General features: G+C 40.5%; 1 protein-coding gene across 5 annotated transcripts in view; it reads left to right on the top strand.

Moving 5' to 3' along the window:
- Positions 1-780: 780 nt before the first annotated feature.
- The window catches only part of LOC119543434 (cat eye syndrome critical region protein 2), a 160,458-nt gene continuing 136,670 nt past the window's right edge, over positions 781-24,568 (top strand). For 4 of the 5 annotated variants that reach the window (XR_005218581.1, XM_037848253.1, XM_037848254.1 and 1 more), the window contains exon 1: positions 781-1,187. Coding sequence is in view for 3 of the 5 variants with exons in the window: in XM_037848253.1 (XP_037704181.1) it covers positions 1,062-1,187 (126 nt within the window). In the remaining 2 variants the exon portion in view is untranslated. The remainder of the gene's footprint in view (positions 1,188-24,568) is intronic. The other variant, XM_037848257.1, reaches the window with a different exon arrangement.

Here is a 24,568-nt window from a genome sequence, read left to right on the forward strand (position 1 = left end):
TCTAGGGCGGTCACACGTGTCCATTCCCTGGCGGGGGCGGGGGGTGTCCCTCTTCCCGCACGGCTGCTGATTGGTGCCTCCCCCCTACCCCACCGTTCCCGCGGCTCTGCAGCCTCCAACCTACTTAGTTCCAGCTTAACCAGCCCCACCACCTTCCTCCCTGGGAGAAAAGAGCCACTTTAGATCTTACTTGGAGCACCGCTCTTGGACGCAATAAAAGCGTTACAGAACAGGTGGAAACCACTTTCCTTCGGCCTCACGTTTCTGGGGCGGACATCCCACTCGTTCTCCTATACTATCATCGGCATCAATAATAACTGAACTCTCTCACACGTGCGCGTTTCTGAATTTCGTCCCTACCGCAAGCACCACCCAGCGGGCCCTTTAAAAGGACGCGACCACTAAGGCCAAGTGGGGGGTGGGAGAGACTCTTATTGTCTTCCCTCGTGAAAGTCGTCAAACTCCTCAGCCTTAAACACGTGGAAAGCGGAGAACGCCTCAAAACCGTTCACGGGTGGCTGCCCCCGCTCCCTTCAGGTCCCACTCCTCCTCTTTCCTGGGGTGCTCCCCTCTGTCCCCCCTCCCCCTTCTCTTCCCTTGCAGCTGTCCGGGCCGGGGGCGGGGGTGGGGGCGGGGGTTGTTGTTGTGGTACGGGCAGCCCCGCCCCCTCCTCGTGTGCGGCCCCTCCCCCCGGCCCGCGCGCGGCCCCTTCCCCCCGCCCCCCCAGCCCCATCTGTTTTCCCCAGCGGTGAGATGATTATATTGTATGGGACTGGGGGCGGCTGCAGCCGCAGCAGCAGGATGGGACTAGCGTGCCGTGCCCGCCGGCAGCCGGAGCAGCGGCCGCCTCAGTAACGCGGGCCCCGGGCCGCCGCCGCCGCCACCGCCCCCCACCCGCCCGCGCTCAGCCCATGCACAAGCCGAGCAGCGGCCGCCGCGGGAGGAGCCGCCGCCGCCCCCGCGCTAGGAGCTGAGGCGCTGAGGCGCTGCGCCGGCAGGAATCGGGTCGAGCGGGCCGAGCGCGGGTAGCGCGGGGCTGTCGCCGTCGCCGCGCCGGGGAGATGTGCCCGGAGGAGGGCGGCGCGGCTGGGCTGGGCGAGCTTCGCTCCTGGTGGGAAGTGCCGGCCATCGCGCACTTCTGCTCGCTCTTTCGCACCGCGTTCCGCCTGCCGGACTTTGAGATCGAGGTGAGTGCCGGCGAGGAGCGACGAGGAGGCGCACGCTGCGCCGCGTTCGTTCCCTGCTCCTCTCGGGGGTCCCGGGAACCCGGCCTCCGGGGACTTTTCGCCTGGAGTCGGGAGCCGGGGACGGGGCGGGAGGTTGGGGGGCCCAAGGCGCGCACGGCGGGCGGGGCGGCCTCGGGCTTTGCCGGGGACGCCAAGTGCGGGCGTCCGGTTCGGGACGTCCTCTCGGGCGGCTACGGAGCTCTTCGTGGCTTCCCGGAGGAGGCGGCGCGGGGTGGGGGAGGTGAAAGGGAGGAGGGCGAGAGAGTGCTTTTGTAGGAGCGGGGACCGGGCGGCCCTCCCGGGAGTTCTCCGGAGGGGCAGCCGAGTGTGTGGCGAGTGCGCGCGCCCCTTCCCGGTGCCATTGAAGCGGCGCGCCAGCTGCTCGGGCGGGGACGGGGTGCGGGGGGGCACGGAGGATTAGCTCGGACCCGGGTGGGGGTTGGGGGAGGGGCTGTTGTGCGGGGAGAGCCTCGCCCCCACTTGGAGGCGGGGAGTCGCACTTCGCAGACTCCCGGCGGCTCTTAACTCTCGGGGGGCGCTTTGGGTTAACTTCGGGCGGCCGGAGATGGGGGGGCCTCCCCTTGGAGGAGCTGCCCGGCGACGAGCCCTCGCTCTGGGCGCCGAGGCCCCAGAGGGAAAGTTTGGGACTCCGTTATTCTTTTCCAGCGCCTTTCCTTTCGGAAAACACCCTTCTTTATTCCGGTACCTCGGGAGCTCTTTGAGTTGATTTCGCCACCATTATCCTTCCGGGCGAGCATGGAGGAAAAGGGATGGCTTTTCTGGCCAGGCCGAAGGTGCTTTCAAACCCGAGGCTTTGTGATAATTGCACTAAAATCCGAGGGTCCCAGTAGCAGGGTTGGTGGCGGGAGTGTGAGGTAAGGAAGGCACACGATGGCTGAAACGAGCAGCCAGCTCCACCAGGCATCCTCCTTTCCTTTTTTATTTTTATTTTTATTTTTATTTTTTGGAAGAGGGTGTGAAATATTTGATTGGTTGGCAGGTTGAATTGCTCTCTCCCCGCCCTGGCGATATGTGAAGTGAACTCTAGCTTTGAACAAAGGTAAATGGAAACTTATTTGATGATCAGTTTTTCTTTTCAATTCTGCCAGTGGATTCGCCGAAGGAGTAATCAAAATATTGATCACTCGTTTTGGAGGGGCAAATCGTTGTTCCCTGTTTATCCTGCCGTTTTCTGGTCGATTTTTAACTCGTTTACGTTTCTAAAATTTTTGCCCCACCTTTATTTTTAGATTCAGTTGCGTTTGCTGAAATACCATTTGATTTGTTTCTCTTACGAATGAAGTGTGGGAACTTGCTCTTATTGCAGAGTTAATGAAATCGGAAAAATAAAAAGATCAAAAAAGGTGGGTTAGGAGAATGAAGAGGAATGTGGACTGATAAACTAGGGCCACTCACTGGCTCTTAGCGATTCTTGGTTCCTTAAGCTGATTACAACAATGTGATTAAATCGTAGGCTTCCCCATCTGTTTTTAGGAATATGTAGTGTAATAACAAGCATTTTACGTAGCACCTCAGCATTTGTTTTCATAGTTTGAAAGTGAACGTAACAAACATAATTTTTAATAAAAGATTTTCACGGGACTTGGAAAACACCAGAGACAACTATTTACATTGATGTACTGACTGTAAGAAGAGAAACTGGGCCACAGAAATCAAAGATTTGGGAAAATGCTGAAAGTCAAGAGCTGTTTAGCAGTTCTGTCCTGAGTTTTCCTTAAGGTGGTATAAAATTGTGAGTAGTTTAATTATATCCTGCTGCTCAAAATGGTGGCTGTTTTTGTGGGTGGTGTTGAGGCTTGGCAGTGCCATCTTGGGTGCTGGTAAACTTGCCCCATTGCCCTTTTTCTTCCTTGCAAAGTAAAGTTGAGGTGATGCTGGGATTACAAGTTTAGAGTTTAAGGACCCATTCTGAAAGTACTATGGTATGAGCTCTCTGTCAAAATTCATATATTCCCATTTTGGTGATGGAAAAATAGAGGTAACTCATTTTGCCTTAAGTGATTACAGTAGATCTAGAGTAATCTATAAATAACTTGCCTTCTGTTCTGAGAAGTAAACTTGTGGTTTCTAAGTATTAGCTGGCTTAATTCCTAAAGGAAATGTAAGCTGATCAAGGAGGTCAAATTTGTATTTAGAGCAGAAATGAAAAATCGTAGTTACATGGTGAATAATCAGGGCTATTTGAGATGACTGTCTTCTCTTTTCTAGTGTTTCTTGGAAGTGACACTTTTTTTTTTTTTTTTTTTTTGGTTCAAATACATGCTGTTTGAAATACATTGCACCATGAATGAATATTTGTGATCCTGCAAGTATGTTTTTTAAGAGCTACGCATACTTGTGTTTTTTTTAAACTTTTTCATTATAGTAATGTATGTACAACTCAGAATTTTTAGCCACTTTTCAGTGTACGATTTCAGTGGTATAAATTACATTTACATTGTGCTGCTATCACCAACATCCGTTACCCTCACTTTTTCATCACCTCAAACAGAAACTCTGCACCCATTAAGCAATAATTCCTCCCTCCCCATACTAGGCTCCTGGCTCCTGGTAACCTGTGATCCACTATTTATCTATGAATTTGCTTGTTCTGGATATTTCATATAAACCCTGTACCTTTTTTTATTCAGAAATGTTCAATAGATTGATTACAAATGATAGTGACTTTTTCTCTTCTGCAGTTCTTATATAATCCTTTTCATATTAGGGGTGTTTTGATGTAGTTAAGGCAGAACTTAAGAGTTTCAGTAGTTATAAAAATTTTTTTAATTTAAAAAATTAATTTGTTTCCTAGATTCCTGACAGATTTGACTCATTGACAGTGCAGAACTCACTAAAAACACTTACCACTTTTGAGTCTCTAAGCATAAAGAAATAAATTTGCTTATATTTTTATTTTGCTTAGGTGAAAAGAAGTTGTTGGCTTTTTAATCCAGTAGTTTATTATGCTGACAGGTTGAGAAACAGGTCCTTGGTTAGACTTTATGATATAGTGGAAGACCCTTATAAAAAGGAAAAACAATTTTAATGCTGAGCTGTTCCTGTTAGGCCAGGTGGGAAGGCCCTACAAACTTAATTTACTGCAACTTCAAATGGTAGAAGTGGATATCAGCTTTTTTAGGAGACCAGTTTTCAGCTGTGGGAAAGATTTCATTTTACCCTTGACTACCAGACTGACCTCATGGGTTTATAGAAAATTTAGGAAGCCGAATCCTCAAGGACTTTGCTTCTATTTATATAAAGTGAAGCACTCTCTTACATAGGTGGAGGTCTGAGAGGATTCCTGCTGCAATTCTGAAAGAGGTCAAGACCTCCCACTTAGAGAACTGATCCCCAAAGTGTGAACATTTTTACTTTTGCATGTAAAAAATCTTTTTACTCTATTAATCAACCTTGAATGTACTGTACCAGATTTCTATAGGAGAGTCAGTATACTTGATTCTTGGTTTTCGAGTATGTTTGGGGACTTACATATTGCCTTCTGGCTGCCCCCCGAAGAAGGAATCTGTAATCACTGACCAAACATCTATGAATGTATGGACAGTGCTTTATTTAAGTTCACAGTTTCTTGTTATAAAAATAATACATGAACATTTTAGAAAACTGGAAAATTATAGCAAAATATAAGAGATTTAAAATCACCTATAATCCCACCACTCAGGAATAAAAGCTGTTAACTATCAACATTGTATCCCACCTTTCAGGGACAAAAACCTGCTAGCAGTTAACATATTTAGAAATTCCTAAATATACTCACAGTGTATTTGTAAGGCAGATTAGGTGTTATTTTAATTTTTTCAGATGAGAATATTGAGGTATACATGGACAATGGCAGATTAATGATACTGAATTTAATATTTGGTATCCTTAAACAACTATATGCTTAACGTCGAGCTGGGGGATATCCCATAGAAGCTCACAACTGGCCTACTTTGCCTCAGATTGCCTGTAAATATTTCAGAACCAGCATTTATATAATGCTTGATTGAAATTAAGTATTTATAATTGTTTTATATTCCAGAGGGTTAGGTTGTGTAAATTTGTCCTGATTTGAGAAGTGAAGAAAGGCTAGTTGACCTGCCCAAAGATTTAGTACTGGCCTTTTTCCCAGCTAAGTGCTCTTTCTGGTCTCATTTTACCCCAAAATAAGGTAGGGAAGGATAGAATGATTTTTAATAATCTGGCCTGGCATTAAATGTGGTAGTTGTTGGCTGGGGAAGAAATCCCATCCCAAACATTTTGGGCACATTTTCTCTAGGGAAGAGACTGTGGTACCTCTAGGTGGCTATTTGAAAATAGTAATGTAGGATAATTTGAATGGTTTGGTGTAGAAGTAGTGTGATCAAAATAATCTGTTTGTCCTGCCTGCATTTTTTTCTTGAGCTTCCTATCTTTTGCATACTGAATCCACTGCCTTCCAGGTATCTCCTTCCTGGTTGTGGGGGTAGGTGGGTAACTTCCCCCACCTAATCAGCAAGATGGTCTGAGGGTGGTATCTCTAATTCAGATTCCTGAATTCTACCTGTGGTGCTTCCTTGAATTCAGCCCCTTAATCAAGGTATGAGTTATACCTTAATCAAGGCATAACCAAGACATAGGTTATTAAATATAAAAATAAGTTTTGCAAGTTGCTGAGTGAGACTTAACTAGTATGTCATATCAGTGGTTCCTAACCCTGAGGCCCACCAATGGGCTCTGGGAGATTTTGTTCTGGTGTGCATTACTTGTGTATGCTTTGCTGGAGGACAGAATGCCTATGGCTTTCATCAAATTCTGAAGGAAGTCCCCAACCCCAACCATACAAAGGTTAAGAGGGATTGAACTACATAAAAGAATAAGTGGGCCCTAATTAGGGGACTCAGAAGCCTAGTTTTGTGATACCAGATGTGCAGTGCACTTGGAGTTGGGAAACGGATTCCAGTTCTTATTGTGCCACTAACTAGCTTTGTGACCTTGAATAGGTCAGAGTAACCTAATGATAAATGGCACTTGGATAGTGCTTGGTACATTTTCAATATGTTATCTCATTTTAAACATTACCGTCTTTAACTGTCACCATGAGGTGTAAGGGTTATCCTCATTTTACAGATGTGGACCCTAGAAGCTTAGAGTGGCTAAGTTGCTTGCATTGGGACTCTTAACCGGGATCTCAGGTTCTTTGATACCAAAAATTCTGTACTACCATTTCTACATCACACTATCTGTCCACTTCCCTTTTCATTATCTGTAAACTGAAGGGCTAGACCTATAAATAATGGTTGAGATTCTACAGTACAACTCTATGGTTCTTTGCTTCTGGGGTATAGAAGATACTCTTAGTGCAGAGGGGCAAAGTCATGTGTTTATTGGTTTCTTTCAGCAAATATTTATTGAGCACCTACTGTGTGCTAGGCACAGTACTAGGTGCTGGGGATACAGCTATGAACATGCAGCTGTCCCCTGTTTTTAGTGGGAGAAGACAGAAAAAACGAATAAGCAAGGGAAGTATATGGTATGTCAGAGAAGGGTGATGAAAAAAGCAGGCAGAAGCATAGGGAGGGCCAAGTTGAGGGGGTGGGTTGTTGTGATTTAAAATAGGTTGACTGGGTCCAGGCTCAGTGAGAAGATGGCAGTTAGTGGGACTGACAGAGGTGAGTGGTTTAAAAATTCATGGTTTTTCTTACCAGTCTGTTTAGTGAGATCTCAAATGCTAAATGTCTTCTGAAGATTCAGGATCTGCTCCTCTGAAGAAGAAAGCCCAAGAACAGGATTTGAATTACCAAGGGGCAAATCTTCGTGCAGTGTGAAATCCTGAAAGGGCAGAATGTTCTGGCATAATGGAACTCTTTCCAAAAGTGAATGTCCCTTTTTATTTATACCAACATGTTCAAAGGGAAGGCTTCTTTGGGGGCAGAGGGTCCTACCTTGTGGAGCGTTTGCAGCTGTAGAAGGGGTAAAACCCTTTCACTCTGAAGTATGACCTTATGCTAGCATCTGGCTTGCTTTAAGACGGAAGTTAAGTTAGGCCTTGCTTAATTTTCTGGAACACAGTTAAGAAAGTCTAAAATACAGCTTGCCAGCGCTCGGTACAACTGACCATGTGCCCTTTGATCAGGAGCGCTGGATTCGCATGGTGCGGGAGGGTCCTGAATGTGGGGTCCTGGCAGAGTGCTGGAAAAACACAAGTGCCAAGGGTGGTCTATGTAAAAACTGTGCAGCCAGAGCCAAGGGGGACAGAACCTCACAGCATCTAACTACAGAGTTTGAGATCTAGATGGGATTGAACATGTTTTCAAAGGTAACGGTTTGCAGAGAGTCAGAAACCAGGCTTGTGGGCCCACCCTGTCTGTTAACTTGAGTTGTGAACTTAGGCAGATTGCTTTGGGTTTCAGATGCCCCATCTGTAAAATGGGATCTTTAGACTAGATGATTCCTAGGTTTTTTCCTAGGTTTAAAGTTCTGTGATTCTAAGCATGTGTAGTACTGTTAACGGGTTTGGAAGATCACTGACTTCACAGTTAGGATCCAGGTTCTGAGCTATATTAGGAACTGTGTCTTACAGATTAATTTTGTACCAAGCGAAAGCTGCACAGCTGTACTTGGTGTGTTCGCAGATTTTATGAATTTATTTCTCTTTCTGTGGAAATCTTGTCTGCGAAGAGGCTAGTTTGAAAGTAGCTTTTGAGACTCAAAGACTTGACATTTTCACTCTCTCTAGTTCTTTAAACTGAGTTAAGATTTTGTATTTTGAGATTTTGAGGAATTCTGGAGAATAAAGGTTTTGATTTATGTTATTTTCCCCTCTTCTTTTGTTTCCTCATCATGTTTACAGACATTCATACTTAGAACTTTGAATAAAATCCAGTTACAGTGGTTAGCCTTTCATTTGATACTGTGACCTATTTAGAAAGCCACTTAACCCTTCCTCCATATTTTCATATTTCATTGGAGAGTGTTTCTTGGATGCTTTTATTATACCTTCTTTACGTTAGCCTCTAACATACCAATAAATTTATATTGGAAAACTTGGGGAAAGTTTTTTTCCCCAGCAGTTTTTATGGTTGAGAAAGGGTTGGCTGGAGAATAATTCTGAGCTGAGGATTCCATTGTTTCCTTTAGCTCAGGGGTTCTCAACCTCAGACTGTTGAAATTTTGGGCCAGATAATTTCTTGTTGTGGGGAGCCATCATATGCATTGTAGGATGTTTAGGAGGAGCATCCTTGGCCTCTCTATTTTTCAGGTGCCAGTCATGACAAAAATGTCTCCAGACATTGCCATATGTCTCCTGGGGGAGGCAAAATCAGCCCTTCAGGGTGTAAGTAGGGACATTTTTCAGTGTTGGTCAATGTAGAGAAGGTACATTGTCCATGAGGTAGCTGAGTTTTTCCTTCTGAGTCTTTTTTTTTGCTAAAAATGTTTTTTTTTTCCTAAAAAAATTCAAACCCCTAATTTTTTTGTCTATTGAAGTAGAAGGAAGTCAAAGTTGCTCCCAGATATGCATGTCAACAGCAATTGCACATCAGAAACCTGGGAAGTTTTTTTTTCTTTTCTGAGGCATCACTTCAGGGAAGAAGAGTGGTTTGGGGGTAGCACGGAGGGAGTTGTACAGCTGACTGGTCCGATAAAGGCCTTCCTTCTAAAGAAAGGCCTCCCTGGCGCTGTGGTGGGAGGAGGGGTGTCGTGCTACAGCCTGGGGCTGGCCTCTGCTGGCCTCGGTGCTGCCTTTGCCTGTCACAGCACAAGGCTCTTCTTGACAAATCTCTTGAGCAGTGCACAGTGGTGGACTCTGGAGGGGTTAGCCATGGCCGGGTCAAAAGTTCAGTGGGACCTAAGTTGAAGGTGTATGTTTGTGTAGACATTTGGGACATATGCATATATCAAGTTACATGAAGTTCGTTATTCCACCAGAATTTTCATCTTAGCACACACTGACCATTGAACCTTTCTTGAGGCTGCTCTAATTATTTTTCATGATTTCTTCCATTTGATTTTGCTCTTAGGCAAGTATGGCAAAATGTGGATTCAAATAGATTTTCAGTTTGGTTGGAGATAAAGTTCTACTGTGATGATGACATTAGATAGGCAAGGCACTGTGAAGGGGTTTGAGCTTCTTATAAGCAAGATTGTGTAGAAATTCAAGGAATTGTAATCACTTATCTGTGGCTTCTGAAGGTTTCTTTCACTGAATGTGCCCATCTCAAAGCCCATGTTTTCCATCTTGGGGTATTTGGTCCCCACAGAGACCCAGCACTTTTATTATTATTATTATTATTATTATTATTATTACTATCATCATCATCATCATTATTTTCTTTATCTCTGTTGGCAGGGAACTACGGCCTGAACACACTTCTTTCTCTCCTGCTCCATTGTTGTGCTTGTCTTAGGATTTGTGCTGGGCAGTAGTGGAGGGCAGATAGAATTTCTGCCTGCATCAGGGTGTTAAATCCCAGAATTTGTGTAAATAAGTTGGTGTGAAGTCAGTCGCTTCTGCAGCCAAAGCGGTTTTCTCCTCTTCAAAGGGCACTTGAGCCCTCAGCATAATTCTCTTGTATGCTCTGGTTTGTACTTCATCACTCACATACCCTTTTAAAATGTAATACGGTTTATGTAAAAATATGTGCAAGATAGTCTTTCATCTCCTGTTTCCAGTCCAGACCTCACGGGAGCTTTATAGGAGATGTTTGGCTGGCTTAAAAGTTTCCTATTGTAATGGTCAGCTTTTAGCTTCGTGCCTACAGCCCAGTAGGAGCTAAGTCAGGTCTACTTTTTCCTTAGGGTGGGTTTGCGAGAGCAGCTGCCTGACTTGGCAGTGTGTCATTGAGGCCTGTGCCCACCTGAATTAAATGTGTGAATGGTTGTCACAGCAGACTATGTGTGTGTGTGTATCCTTCTGCCCCCCATCTTTCCCCCAACCTGTAACCTTCAAAAATTAGTGAAAATAGAGGAAGTGATGGGGCCATGATTACAGCAACACTTCACGTTTTCAATGTTGACCCTGTAAATCACCTCTGATTAATAGTTCCTGAGAATGGAATAAATTCTTAAAACTAAGAATACTGTTAAGCCATCTTGCTGACTGCAAGAGTTTTTTCTTCTGGCCAGTTCCTTTTAATGAACACCCCTTCCCTGAGTGTTCATTGTTTCAGCAACAATAGCACTAAGGACAGTTGATTTGTTTGACAGAAAATGTGTTAAATTAACAGATCTACTACTTTAGCAAAGCCTTTCTCTCCCTCATTCCCATTGTGTCTCTTATCTTCCCTGAAAGGTTGTGTTTGCAGATTCTTTTTAGATGTGGGGGACAATTTTTATAATCAGTGTCCTGGAGTTCTTTGTTCAGCAGAAACTCTTCTATTGGGGAAAGGTGATTTAAATAAAGCTTTCACCTGTTGCATAATTAAGGGATTCTTTTTCTTCTCATAGACTGGTATTAATTTGGGTAGCATCCTACACAAACTTACTATTTTCTCCCCACATTCTGTTGCTAAAAGGTCTCCCCATTTTCCTTTGTGTAGTTAAATCAGGCGCCCATTCCATCTTCAGTATCCACGACTGCACTTGAATTTTTGTCACATGTACGGTAAAAAAATATTTCAGGAAAAGTAAAAGTGGAATTTTAAAAAGAAAAGGGGAAAATCTCAAATCCATTCAGCATCCCTTCTGTTTGTGAGTGTCATCATTATTAACGTTAAAGTCTCCTGCTGCTCTGGAGAATTAGGGTCTGTTTTTTTGAAAAAAGAAAGGGCAGTGGTATAGTGTAGCCTGTTATGTGCTAAAGTGATGTTAAAGAATATAACTGCTGTAGGAGCTTAGAGGGAGGCAGTGATCAGGAGTGAAATGCTTTCTGGAGAGCCAGGGCTCGGGGTCTCATAACAAGTAATTCAGTATGGCCAGCTAGATCAGAAAGTTCTTTTCTTTTAAGGGGCTGATGGAAATAAGATTTGATAGGTAATAGGGAGCTACATTGGGTGTACCTTGAATGCCAGATTCACTGGTGTTCTAGGTCATTTTTCTCCATGCAGTAGGAAATAGTTTTAGAGGAAGAAATTCCTATGTACTAAATGTTTTAGGTTAAATCTGGTATTGTTAGCTGGGATAGAACAGAGTGGAGGCAACAACAACAACAAAAGACTAGTTTAACTGTTAGAGCGAAATGCCAAAGGTAGTGGTAACAGGAAAGAACATTTGTCACTTATTATTGAAGGAAGAATGGGCAGGACTTGACAACCCACGGTGCAAAAAGAAGAATGCATCAACTGGAATGCTTTTGGCTGCAAGTAACAGAATGCTGTGCTAAGAGTGGCTTAAAAAAATTGCCGACTGTCCTTTAACATGGAATCCTGGCAGGTGTGGCAGCTCAGTGACCTTATTAAACACCCAGGCTTAACGGCCACTCACGGTGACAGGATGGATTCTGCAGCTCCAAGGTCTGCATTGCTGAAGGACACGGAGAAGTACAGAAGGTTAGAATTGAAAACATCCACTGCAGTGGTGGTTTGAAGGGGTCAAAGATGACTTCAGAGAAGGCTGTTTGAGTTACAGGGGTGAATGAAGGAGAGAGGCCAAGACTGCATTCTCCTGGAAGGAGAGAGGGAAAGAGCCCTTGAGGAATCTTAAGAGAATAGTGGGAAAGGGAGAACTTCTTTTACTTTTTTCATGAATAATATATAAACTGTTATAAAAAGAAAAAATTTAATTAATTCCAATTCCTGTGTGGTTAACATTTTCGTGTTATACTGGAGAGGTCCCTTTCTAAGCGAAGCCAGCCTTTTCCAAATTCTGCTCCAGGAGCGGTATTTTATACCAGTGATCCTGTGTTCCCCCCTACTCTTGATTGTTGAGGTGGGTCCGTTCTCCCAGGATTGTCAGATGCTCAGTGTTTTACCTTCCTGTTTAGTAAAATGAAAATCTGGACCTAGGAATGTATCCTTTTTATCATTCGAATTTTAGATTTGTTCTTGGTTTTTCATTGTTTGGAATATTAAAGATTTTAGTTTTTCTCTGTTAAGTATTTAATGATCTCTAAGATTATTTTAAAGATATCACTTGAACTCTGATCCTTTTGTAATGAGAATTAGTGTACAGATAAGATATTCAGGTATTAATGTTGTATGTTTTTTGTAATAACAGGTTCCCCGTGCAAAGGAAAGTTATAACTCAACAGAAAGGCTTTTTTGTTTTTGTTTTATCTCCCCACTGGTTCTAACAAAAAATTTTGGAGGTTGATCTGTCAACTCTCCTCACCCCTCCTCCCTTCACCAGGGCCAACTAAATCTATAGCCTGGCCAGTAATCTATAACACATCTTGCAAGAAATGATGAACTGGGTCTAATTCCCTTTTCTGGGAGTGTAACCTAGAAAATGCAAGGATTATTGAGTTAGTTTGGAAAGGAAGCTAAAAGGTCACTGTGAGAAGCCATGATGCAAGCAAAAAATCTTTCATGTGAAGGAGTAGGAACAGAGAGATATCGTTCAAGAAATTAATCCCAGCTCCAGCCCACTGTTGTGTATCTTTCAGGAACTTCAGGCTTCTGAGGGTATCTGCATTTCTTGCACCCCCCCCCCCCCAAAGAGCCTGATTAATAAAACTGTGCATATATATACATAAATATTTATAAATAGGGGAATCATACTTTTACATACTCTGAATCCTGCTTTATTCAGCTAACAGTGTTGCATGTCATAGTATGTCCTTTCTTCAGAGTATATTGTGGTTTTTAATAGCTGTAGAGTATTTGAATTGATATATTATACTTTATTTAACCAATCCTCTAGGGGGTGTTTAGGTTATTTAAAATTTTTCACTATCATAACAGGATTTTTTTTTTTTTCAAGATAGAATTTTTTGTTTGTTTTTTTTTAGTCATTAGACTTCTTTGATTACCTTTTATAGTTGAGGTTTAAATTTTTTATTTTCCTTCATGGTTACTTTATCCTATATTTTATGATAAAAGCTGAGATTAATTTGATGCCCCCCTGTGCTACAGGCACTGCTTCAGGTGTTTCTTATGCATCAGCGTATCTAGTCCTTTTAATTCCCCTGTGAGTTGTATGCGGCACCTTTATTCCTTTCTGTAGATGAGGAACCAAGGCACAGAGAGGTGAAGCAAATTGCCCAAGGCCACACAGCCAGCAAAGCCCAGGCAGCCTGACTTCAGTACTTGTACCCTACTGCTTTGCTTGCCTTTTGTACCATTTCCACTGGAAAATTTAGCCCATGTGACAAGAGTATTTGATTGTAGGGTTTATGAAATGCTGAGGCTTTTTCAGATGAAAATTTATTGGTAAATGATTTGAGTGGTGTATCTGTGAGAGATTGATATTCAGTACAGATTATTTAGGTGCCTAGGGGAAGATAAGGGATACTAAATTTTTAGCTATTATTGTGCATTTTGAAGGAGTCTTTAAGAGTTGAAGCAAAACTATAGAAAGCAATGAGTCAGGAAATGACATTTTAGAAGTGAGAGAAATTCAGTTTTTTTTCTCTTTATTACTTCAATTATGTGAAGAATATGTCAGTGTCATTTAAGGTTTACTTTGTTTTATTTTCCCACTCGACTATAACACTGGCTGGAGCTTTTTGAAAACTTGTTTATTTTTAAAGAATATCAAATTTATAGAAAAGTTGCAAGGCCTAGTACAAAAAATTCCTGAACCACCTTCACCCCGATTCCCCAAATATTAAATTTTATGGCATTTTTTTTTTATCATTACCTCCTCCTCCCTTCTCCTTTCCCTCTTCTATTTCCTCCCTCTGTATCTCCACCTGTCCATCTATCAATATCTGTCTACAATTATTTTTTTCCTGGACTGCCTGAGTAAGTTGCAGATATGCTCTTTCACCCATCTACATTTCAGGTTTTTTTCCTCCTAAAAGCATGGCATTCTCTTAGATAATCACAATACCATTATCAAAATCAGGAAATTGATACTGAATAAGATCTGTAGATAATTGTATTATATCATATTGCCAGCTGACCCAATATTAATAAACATTTATATGTATATATTTTAATTATTTCCCCTTATTTTATAATTTTTTTCCTGATTCAGGTCTGTAGTCTAGGGTCATGCATTGCATTTATCAGGTCTTTTTGGTCTTCTCTAATCTGGAGCAGTTTTTCAGTCTGTCTTTGTCTTTCATGACCCTTGACATTTTTGGAAGAGTAAAGCCCAACACATCACTTGTTTTTAGCCTGCCCCTCAATTTGGGTTTGTTTGATGTAGCCTTATGGTTAGATACAGCTTTTAGTATATTTGTCAGGAGCACTAAAAGAATGTTCTCAGTGCAGCATATGAGGAGTTGCATGATGTTGATTGGCTCCATTAGTAGTGGTGGTGGTTGTTATTAACTTTTATCACTTTGTTAAAGTGGTATCTGCCTGGTATCTCCACTATAAAGTTACGTATTTTTCCTTTTATAATTAATAACTCTTGTGGGGAGATGCTGTGTAAACATCCTATTTCTCATTAGATTTCCACCCATTAATTTTAAAATTCATGCATGATTCTTTGCCTGATCAATTATGATGTCTTGGTTGCCAGTTATTTTGAAATTCCATCATTCCTTTGATTTTTATCAGTTGTCATTCATAGATTTCATTTCTGACTTTTTATTTTAAGTTTTTGATCCAAAACTGTTTCTAGTATCTGATAAAATTTATAAAAAGTTTTTGATTTTTTTATTAACTTAGAAAATTCATTTAGTGGATGAAAGAAAATGGAATCATTTTTCTAAACTTCAGATTTCATTTTTTTCTTTTTTCTTTGAAAAATTTCAAACTTGCACTAGAGTTAAAAGACAAGTATAAGTGAACTCCTTTATACCATTAACTTTGGTAGACTCACCATTTGTTGTTTTGCCATGTTTGCTCCATGCTTTCTTTTTTTGCTGAACTATTTGAAAGTAAGTTGGCAGTGTGATGACACTTTTAAATACTTCGGCATGAACTTTCTAAAAGTAGGAACTTCTCCCACATAAACACAATGTCATGCTTAGCTTGAAGAAAATTAACAATAATTTATGGTATCGTTTAACATGCTGTCCATATTTGTATATCTTCAGCTGTCTGCAGAATCTCAAAAGGTGTTGCCCCACACTTCTGTCCAAGTTCACATGTTGTGTTTGGGCCTCAGGAGAATAGTTTTTTGTTTTTTTGTTTTTCTTTTTTTCTTTCTCTGTCTTTTATTATGGTAAAATATATCAAACTTAAAATTTACCATTTTAACCATTTTTAAGTGTACCCTTCAGTGGTATTCAGTATATTTACAGTGATGTTGTAACCATTACCATAATTTCCAGAAGTTTTTTGTAATCTCAAACAGAAACTCTGTACCTATTAAGTAATTCTCCCAGGGGAATAGTTTTTAAGCAGATTGAAGCCAACCATTTAACCTCCTAACAGGAAAAAATTGGTAACACGATTTAAATTTTAAGCTGGAAGTACATTAGTGAAATAATAATAAAAAAGAGAGTTTATTGGAATGACCCGGGCTCTGGAGTTGGACAGATGGGCTCTGGTCTAGCTGTGGACAAGTTGCCTAACGTCTCTGAGCCTCAGCATCTTCATTTGCAACATTGGTTCCTTGCAGACTCCAAAGGGTTATGATGAGATTCAAATACATAGGATGCATGGGATCTCCAGGCACAAGTAGATTTCAATACATGGTAATTATTAATAAATTTTCCCACCTTTTATGATAAGAATTATGATAAGAATATGGATATTCTAACATTCGTTTGGGGGAATGGGGCTAAATAATAAAGAAAGAAGTTTGTATGATCTCCCATATTTACTGGTTTTGAAATCAAAGTATAATGAGATAAAATTGCGACAAATATCAGTATATTGTGTGAATTTGGATTAAACTGCTGATACAAAACAAATTGCGTTTTAAAAATCAGTTTTATTGAACTGTAATTTTAATGCAATAAAGTGCACCCTTTTTAAGTGTATAGTTTGATGAATTTTGACAAATGTACACACCTTATAACCACTACCACTTCAATCAAAATATAGAACATTTTTATCACTTCCAAGTTTTTCTTGTGCCTCATGGCAGTCAGCCTTCCCACACTGGACTCAGGCAATCACTGATCTGCTTTCTGTCACTATAGATTAGTTTGGCTTTTCTAGATGTTCATATAAATAGAATTTTAAAGTATGTATTCTTTTGTATCTGGCTTCTTTTACTCAGCATAATGATTTTAAGATGCAGTCACGTTGTGTGTCTCAGTAGTTCATTCTTTTTAACGGCTAAATGGTATTCTGTTGTGTGGCTATACTGCAATTTGTTTATCCATTTAAATTATTGATGGACATTTGGGTTGTTTGCATCTTTCCTATTGATGGACATTTGAGTTTCCAGTTTTTGGCAATTGTAAATAAACATACCATGTATATTCACATAGAAGTCTATGTTTTCATTTCTCTTGGGTAAAAATACCTACCAGTGGAATTGCTGGGTTGTGTGTTTGTTTAACTTTAAAGAAACTACCAGATTGTTTTCCAAACAAAATGCTTTTTAAAACTTGTTTCAATTGAGGTATAATTTATATTTATTAAAATTCACTCTTTTTAGTGTATGACTTTTCACAGTTGTATAAACACAACCACCTTCAAGTTATGGAACAGCTCTATCACCCAAGAAATTTTCTTCATGCTCCTTTGTAGTCAGTTTCTTCCTCCAGCCCTTGGCAACCACTTATTTGTTCTCTAGTCCTGTAATTTTGCCTGTGTCACATAAATGGAGCCATAGAGTAGGTATGAGTCTGGCATCCATCTTTCACTTGGCAGACTGCATTTGCGATTCATACATGTTGGTGCATACATCAGCACTTCATTCCTCTTTATTGCTAAGTAATATTCCATCGTAGGAACAAACTACCGTTTGTTTAGCCATTCACCCATGGAAGAACATTTGAGTTGAGTTTCTAGTTTTTGGCAACCGTAAATAAAGCTGCATAAACATTTGCATACAGATGTTTGTGCCACTACCTAGGAATAGGATTGCTGAGTCATATGGTAAAAATGTATGTTTAAGTTTGGAAAACAGGTTTGTGGTTTGTGTTCCCACCAGCATTGTGTGAACATTTCAGTTGCTCTGCATCCAGCTCTTGTTATTGTCAGAGTTTTTTGTTTTGAAGCTACCTTAAGAAGAAGTGATCTCTCATTGTTTGCATTTACCTAATGACTAATGAGACTGAACATCTTTTTATGTGCTTATTTGCCATCCATATTCACTAGTGGAAGTATCTGTTTAAATCTTTTGTCCATTTTGAAAATTGGGTTGTTTTCTTAATGTTGAGTTTTGAGGGCTGGTTTATTTTGTATTCCACGTACCAGTTTCTTTGTTTTTATCAGATACAGTATAATAATTCCTAGCAAATATTTTCTCCCAGTCTCTGGCTTGTCTTTTCATTCTCATAACTGTATTTTGAAGGGCAGGAATTTAAAAATTTGATGAAGTCCAGTTTCCCAATTTTTTTTCTTTCATGGATCCCATTTTTGGCGTCATATCTAAGATATCTTTGCATAATCTAAGATCACAAAGATTTTCTTCTGTATTTTCTTGTAGAAGTTTTATAGTTGCTTTTGAAGTTGCTATTTGACTGTTGTTGAGGGTGTATAAAAATTATTTTTATGGCTGTTCATTTACTCTCTAAGAAGTAGGTGGTGTTTCCCTATTTTATGGTTTTTTTAAGGAACCATGTTGTCTGGGATAGTCTAGTAGATTAACCCTTAGGGTCAAAGTTCTGACTTCTTTTTCCAGACCAGTTCTGGAGCATAGAGGATCATTCTAGTTAGAAAAGACAAATCTCCATTCTTTTAGGTTGATGGAGGGGATTTTCCTTGGTAGATGGTTGCAGTGGTGCTGCCTCACAGGCATCAACACTACAGTGTGTTAGTTTTGCATCCATTTACTCTATGTTCCTAAATCGGATTTGATGATAGAAATAAAGAGTAGACTTGAAATAGTCAGTGCAGGATAATTTAAAAAGCAAACTTGTCACAGTGTTTTTTGTTTTTGTTTTTTTTACATTTGACTCCTCTAGTACTTAAGGGTTTACTTTGTAGATTAATGGGATTAAAAGTTATGGACACAAACACACAAATGAGTACAAGTAAAACTGGGGAGATTGAATAAGAACTGTGGATTGTATCAATATCAATATTCTGATTGTGATATAGTTTTGCAAATGTTATCATGGGGACCAAACCATGCCAGAGTAGGCAAGGCATACAAGGTATTTCTCTGTTTTATTTCTTACAACTGCATGTGGATCTACAATGATTTCAATGAAAACTTTGATTAACAAAACTTATGAATACTGGATTCATAAACTCAAAAGATTTCAGAGCTATAAAATAACTTGGGTGGTCATCCCTCAACCGTTTAATATTACAGCAAGAAAGTCAGGGCTAAGTAGCTTTCCCAGAGTCACTTGGCTAGTTAATGGTAGAACAAGATGAAGGGCCTGATTGTTCTGACTGCCCAGGATGTTTAGGTTCTGCCTGTTTTCAGGTATATGTAGGCAGAGAAAGCCAGGATATAAAAGAGAAACAAAAACAAAGCAGACAGATGGTGGAAGCAGAGACCCTGCAGCCTTAGAGGAGAGCTCCAGGAGAGTGGCAGCCTGTGGACTTACCCAACCTCAGGATCCTAGCTGTACTTCAATGCCTGGTTGTGGTTTCTTTCAGTTTATACTTTTGAACACTTTCTTTAAAGCTGTTTAGATTAGAATGTGCCTGAACTATTCAAAATAGCAGTTCAGTGGAGAAGAGGAACTAAATCAGCTGTTTCGTTATTGTATAGACAAACTGTTTGATTATATGAATTTATATTTTTTATTTAGAAAAACTTCAAACCTACAGAAAATTTGAAAGCATGGTGCCATGAACACCCACATACTCTACACTTAAATTCAACAAGTTATCGTTTTACTACATTTTTTATCTTCTCTTTTTTTGTCAAGCCCACATCATGACTACTTCAGCAGGCATTACCTAAAAATAAGAACATTCTCCTATACAGTCACAATACCATTAATACTGCTAAGGAAAATTTTTTAATAATTTTATATTATCTCATGAGTGCATGCTTAGATCCCTTTCTCCCACTCCCCACCCCCATTCTTCTGTCAGGAAATTACCTTTCTTCTTTGGTGGCGGTTGGTTTCCTACTTCGTAAGTGCTGTTGGATACTTATTGTATAACATCAGAAGCTACATAATTTCAGACTGTTTATTGGTGATACACAATTTTGATCACTTGGTTAAGGAGAGTTACCTTTTTGCTTGATTGATATTAGTAGGTTTCTCTTCTTCCCAATCAAGTGACCCCTGAGACGATTGCCTTGTATACTGCTGGGTGAGAGAGAGAAAGAGAGGCAGACAGACATGAAAAGACATGGTCACTGTCTGCAAAATGTAAAGCTTGGAGGGGAGACAGATGTGCAAACAGAATTGTAGTGCAGTTGTAGTACAATAAGATGTTTGTTTCAGTGCAGGCACATACATACTACAGTGGAAGAAACTAAGCCTCTCACAGGAGTTCAGGGGAAGGTTTCACAGCTGGAACAGATCCTGGAAGGCTGGGGCTGAATTGCCAGGTGGATGGGTGGATGGGTGGAGGGAGTGGGCCACTGGTGGAGGGAACAGACTGTGCTCTGTGCAGAAACATGGACATGTGTTTGCCTGTCCATTGGAGATAGTACGAATATCAGGTATTGCAGGAGCATTTTTGGATGGTGATTTGAGTGGGAAGAGATGAGGCCATGTTAATAGTGAGGTGTGAGGGCTAGGTAGGAAGACTGTTCGCTTAATTTAGATTTTGTCCTGAAGGTAGTAGTGCTTTTCAGACTTAATGCTCTGAATCACTTTGTTAAAAGGAAATCTCATGTAGAAATGGAGTATATAAAATACATAAAGGTGGAGCACTGTTTGAAAACTGCTGTAGGTGATGAGTTGTTATTTAAGCAGGGGAGAGTGATACGATCTGTGGGCAATAAATATTTGTTGATTAATGGATAAATGATCTTTGCAGGGTAGAAGGTTCACTTCACTCTTGGTATATGGCTTAATCTACCAGAGCTGCTATGACATATATCACACACTGGTTGGCTTAAGCAACAGGAATTTACTGTCTCATAATTTTAGAAGGTAGAAGTCCAAAATCAAGGTCTCCACGGGTCATGCTTTTTCTTGGAGTCTGTAGAGTTTTGGTGCTGGCTCACTGCAGTCCTTGGAGTTCCTTGGCTTACATGTCTTCCTTTGTCACGTGGTGGTTGATATCTGTCTCCTCAGTCTCTTCCCTCTTCTCTGGTGGCTTTCTCTGAGTGACTGCGTCTGAATTTCTTCTGACTTATAGGGACTCCAGTCATATGGATTAAGGTCCACCCTGATTTAAGTTGGTCTCTCATCTAAAGAGGATCTTTGAAGATCCTATTCACAAATGAGTCCACACCTTAACTAATAACACCTTCAAAGGTCTTTTTACAAGAGGATTCACACCCACAGGAACACAGATTAAAACTTCAGTATGTCTTCTGTGTGGTAGATGATTCAGCCCCCAACAGAGTAGAATGAGCAGACAGGAACCAGGGAGACAAGTTACAGGACTACTGTAGCACTCCAGTTGAGGGATGATAAGACCTGAACTAGGACAGGATAATATTGAATGAGAAGACGAAGGTGAGGAAAGAAGACAAAATTAACTGGGCGTGTTTAGACAAGGGCTTGTGAGGGAGGATTAGTTTAGCACAGGGGTTTGTCCACAGGGCTTGTTCAGGGAGTTTGTGGGGAGGATTTTTGACCATAGTGATTGGAAGGACTACTGGCATTTAATGTGTGGGGGTAGGTATGCTAGAAGTTATGAAGTGTACAGGACAGTTCCAAAATGAAGAATTTGCCTTCCCTGTCTTAAATAATTTTTTCTAGGTGAAAAAAAATCTGTATTTGAATTTAGATCCAAACTCCTTTTTACTTAAAAGCACGAAGTACTTTTTGCAGTGTTTTAATATACATCTGCATTTTGGGGAATGCAACTGTCATGTGAATCAAGAAAAGCCTATGTTGAGGTTTTTTTAAAAAATCTTTTTATTGTGGTAATGTATACATGACACAGAATTTGCCATTTTAAACCACTTGGAAGTACACAATTCAATGGCATTTTTTACATAAACCACCATCCATTACCAGAACTTTTCCATCACCCAAAACAGAAACTCGGCATCCATTAAACATTAATTCCCTGTTCCCCTTCCCCTGCCTACTTTCTGTCTAAATTAGATAGAATTGAATCAAGAGATACAGGACCTTTTTATTCCCATTTGTAGTCCTCAGACCAGTACTTTCAGTATCATCTGCTTCCTTGCTAGAAATGCATACTCCTTCACTGGACCTTCTGAATCAGAATCTGCATTTTTCAAAATTCCCAGGTGATTCCTGTGCACATTAAAGTGTGAAAAGTACTAGGCTGGGGAATCTGCAGGGTTGGGTAGAAAACTTGGAGGCCTCATGGCTAGGTGGAACACCGCCTTAGCCTTGGAACCTTGGCACACCTCTTTCCTTCTCTGAACCTCAGATTTCTCATCTGTGACGTGAAGTAACTTCTGTTTTAGGTCTAACATTTTATGGTTCTAAGTCTGAGATCTTCTATGGGAACGTGCTTCTGAAGGCAGCATAGGGTTTGGATTGGGGGAGGCAGTAAATGGAAATTTGGGGTAGAACGAGCAGGATAAGTACACTGAGGAATGAGTACACCAGGAGGTGAGGAATTGTGGATTTTTTTACTGAAGTAAAAATTTTAATATACTTTCATCCTCTCTGAATTTTCAGTAGTCAAATTTAAAGGGAAATTTGTCCAGATATCTTCAAATTCAAGAAATACCTTCTTTCAGCATATCTTCAAAATTTGGATCTTACAGTTAGGGCTGGCATGCTGATGCTCATGATAACTTTTTTCATCATTAGGATTATTGTAATTTTCAAGTTAATGTTTGGTTTATCTATATGTCATACTTGGATATATTTTGTATTGTTTCCTAAAACGGTGTTATGTTAAAAAAAAATCTACTTTGGATTTGGCTCCCCATTTGTCTGAGGTCTTGAATTACCCGTTAAACTCCTTGAGGGCCTTGATGATGTCTGGTGCATCTTTGTATCTACAGGGACAGTAACTAAGAGAAATACATGTTAGTGTGACTTAGATATCAGATATGGTTTATTTGTGTTTTATTGCCATCTTTCTTAAAAATATATTAGCTTCTTTGAAGATGGAAAATTCAGACCTTTCCACCTTAACTGTAGTTTCGGAGCAGTCTCTAGGATTGCGCTCAATGTACATGCCAAACTCAGGTTCAGTGATTGAGGAAGAGGGCTTGTATTGTGAAAAATAGAGAGAGGTATGTGGGAGGGGAGAACTTGGTGGCAACTAACCATTGAGCTGTGGCAGGGTAGGTTGAGTAGCTGTGCTCAGGAATGGATAATGAGGTGGAAAGTAACTGAATGATGAAGGTGGGGTAGGAAACAGAATAAGGTTAAAGAAGCCAGAGACTATCACTGCTCAACTTTTTTTTTTGTTCTTTTACTTTCTAGGAAGCTCTTTGGAAATGCTCTGTTTCTTTCAGCTTTGTTAATTGTGGGTCATTTCATTCAGAAATCTTTATTTTAAAGAGGAGCTGCATTCTGACTCCTGTGCCAGCTGCTGCCTGCTCCTTTTCTCCCATGCTAAGCAGCAGAGAGAAAGACAGTAAGTCTGGGACGGTCAGAGAAAGAAGAGGGAGGATTGTTCTTAAGTTGTTCTGTAAGGAATTTTCTGCTTCTGGGCACCTGTAATCTCATCTGCCTTTGTAAAACTGGTAGGCAGGACCCCAGGAGAGTCTTGTCCTTACCAAATTAGCTTTTAGATTTCTTCTAGAACAAATGTGGCTATGATTTAGAGCAGTCCTCTCCACCAAAAAGAAAAATACTCTGGAGGAGAGGAGAGTGGATGCAGAAATTAGCCCCTGAAGACAGATTGTCACTGATGCATTAGTCTTTCTTCACATCACTCCTTGATACTGGAGGACCAGAAGAATTTTTTTATTTTATTTATTTTCTTAACAGCTTTATTGAGGTATAACTGACAGGCAATATACTACACATATTTAAGTAGAAAATGTAATAAATTTTTATCTGTGTATACACCTGTGAAACCATAATCACAATCATGGCAGTGAACAAATCCACACCAACACAAGTTTTCTCATGTACCTTTGTTATTCTATCCTGCCCCTCTTCACTGGTTACTGTCATTGTACATTAATTTGCATTTCCTGGAACTGTATTGTGATGGTTAGGTTCATGTGTCAGCTTGGCCAGGTGATAGTACCCAGCTGTCTGGTCAAGCAAACACTGGCCTAACAATTGCTATGAGGACGTTTGTGGCTGGTCAATAAACCAACAGATTGGTTTATTAAATCATCAGTCAATTGACTGCAGCTGTGACTGATGACTCACCAAAGGGCGTCTTCCACAGTGAGAGAATGCAATTGGCTGGATTTAATCCAGTTAATCAGTTGAAGACTTATAAGCTAGACAGATAGAGGACCTTCACTTCTTCAGCTGCCGAGTGAAGCATTTCCTGACAAATTCGTCGAAGTTGCCGGTTCGTTTCCTGAGGAGTTCATCGAACACGTTCGTTGAAGATCCCAGTTCATTTCCTGAGGAGTTCGTCGAAGTTGCCGCTTCGTTTTCTGAGAAGTTCATCAGACATCTTCCTTGGAGTTGACATTTGCTGACTGCTCTACAGAATTTAGACTCGTGCATACCCACAGTTGCGTGAGTCACTTTTACAAATTTGATAGAGACACCTCTCGTTGATTCTGTTTCCCTAGAGAACCCTAACTAATACATATATATAAATGAGATCGTACAGTATATTTTATACTTTTTGTTTGGGCCTGGCTTCTTCCACTCATCACAGTTAGTTTCAGATTCATCCGTTCTGTAATGTGTCCCAGTAATTCATTCCTTTTTGTTGCTGAGTACTATTCCAATTTATGGATACACCACGGTTTGTTTATCCATTCACCCACTGATGAGCATCTATTAAAAATAAAGCTGTTGTGAACATTTGTGTACAATTCTTTGGACATACGCTTTCGTTTCTCTTGGCTAAATACCTAGGAGTGGAATGGCTGGATCATATGATAGGTGGCATTTAACTTTTTAAAAAAAAACTTATTTTTGTAATCAGTTTTAGATAAACAGAAAAGTTACAATGATAGTACTGAGAATTCACAGCAGAATTTTCTGTAAAGGGGCCAGATTGTAAATATTTTAGGCTTTGCCTGGC

This window comes from Choloepus didactylus, chromosome 8, assembly GCF_015220235.1.
Source record: "Choloepus didactylus isolate mChoDid1 chromosome 8, mChoDid1.pri, whole genome shotgun sequence".
Lineage (NCBI taxonomy): Eukaryota > Metazoa > Chordata > Mammalia > Pilosa > Megalonychidae > Choloepus > Choloepus didactylus.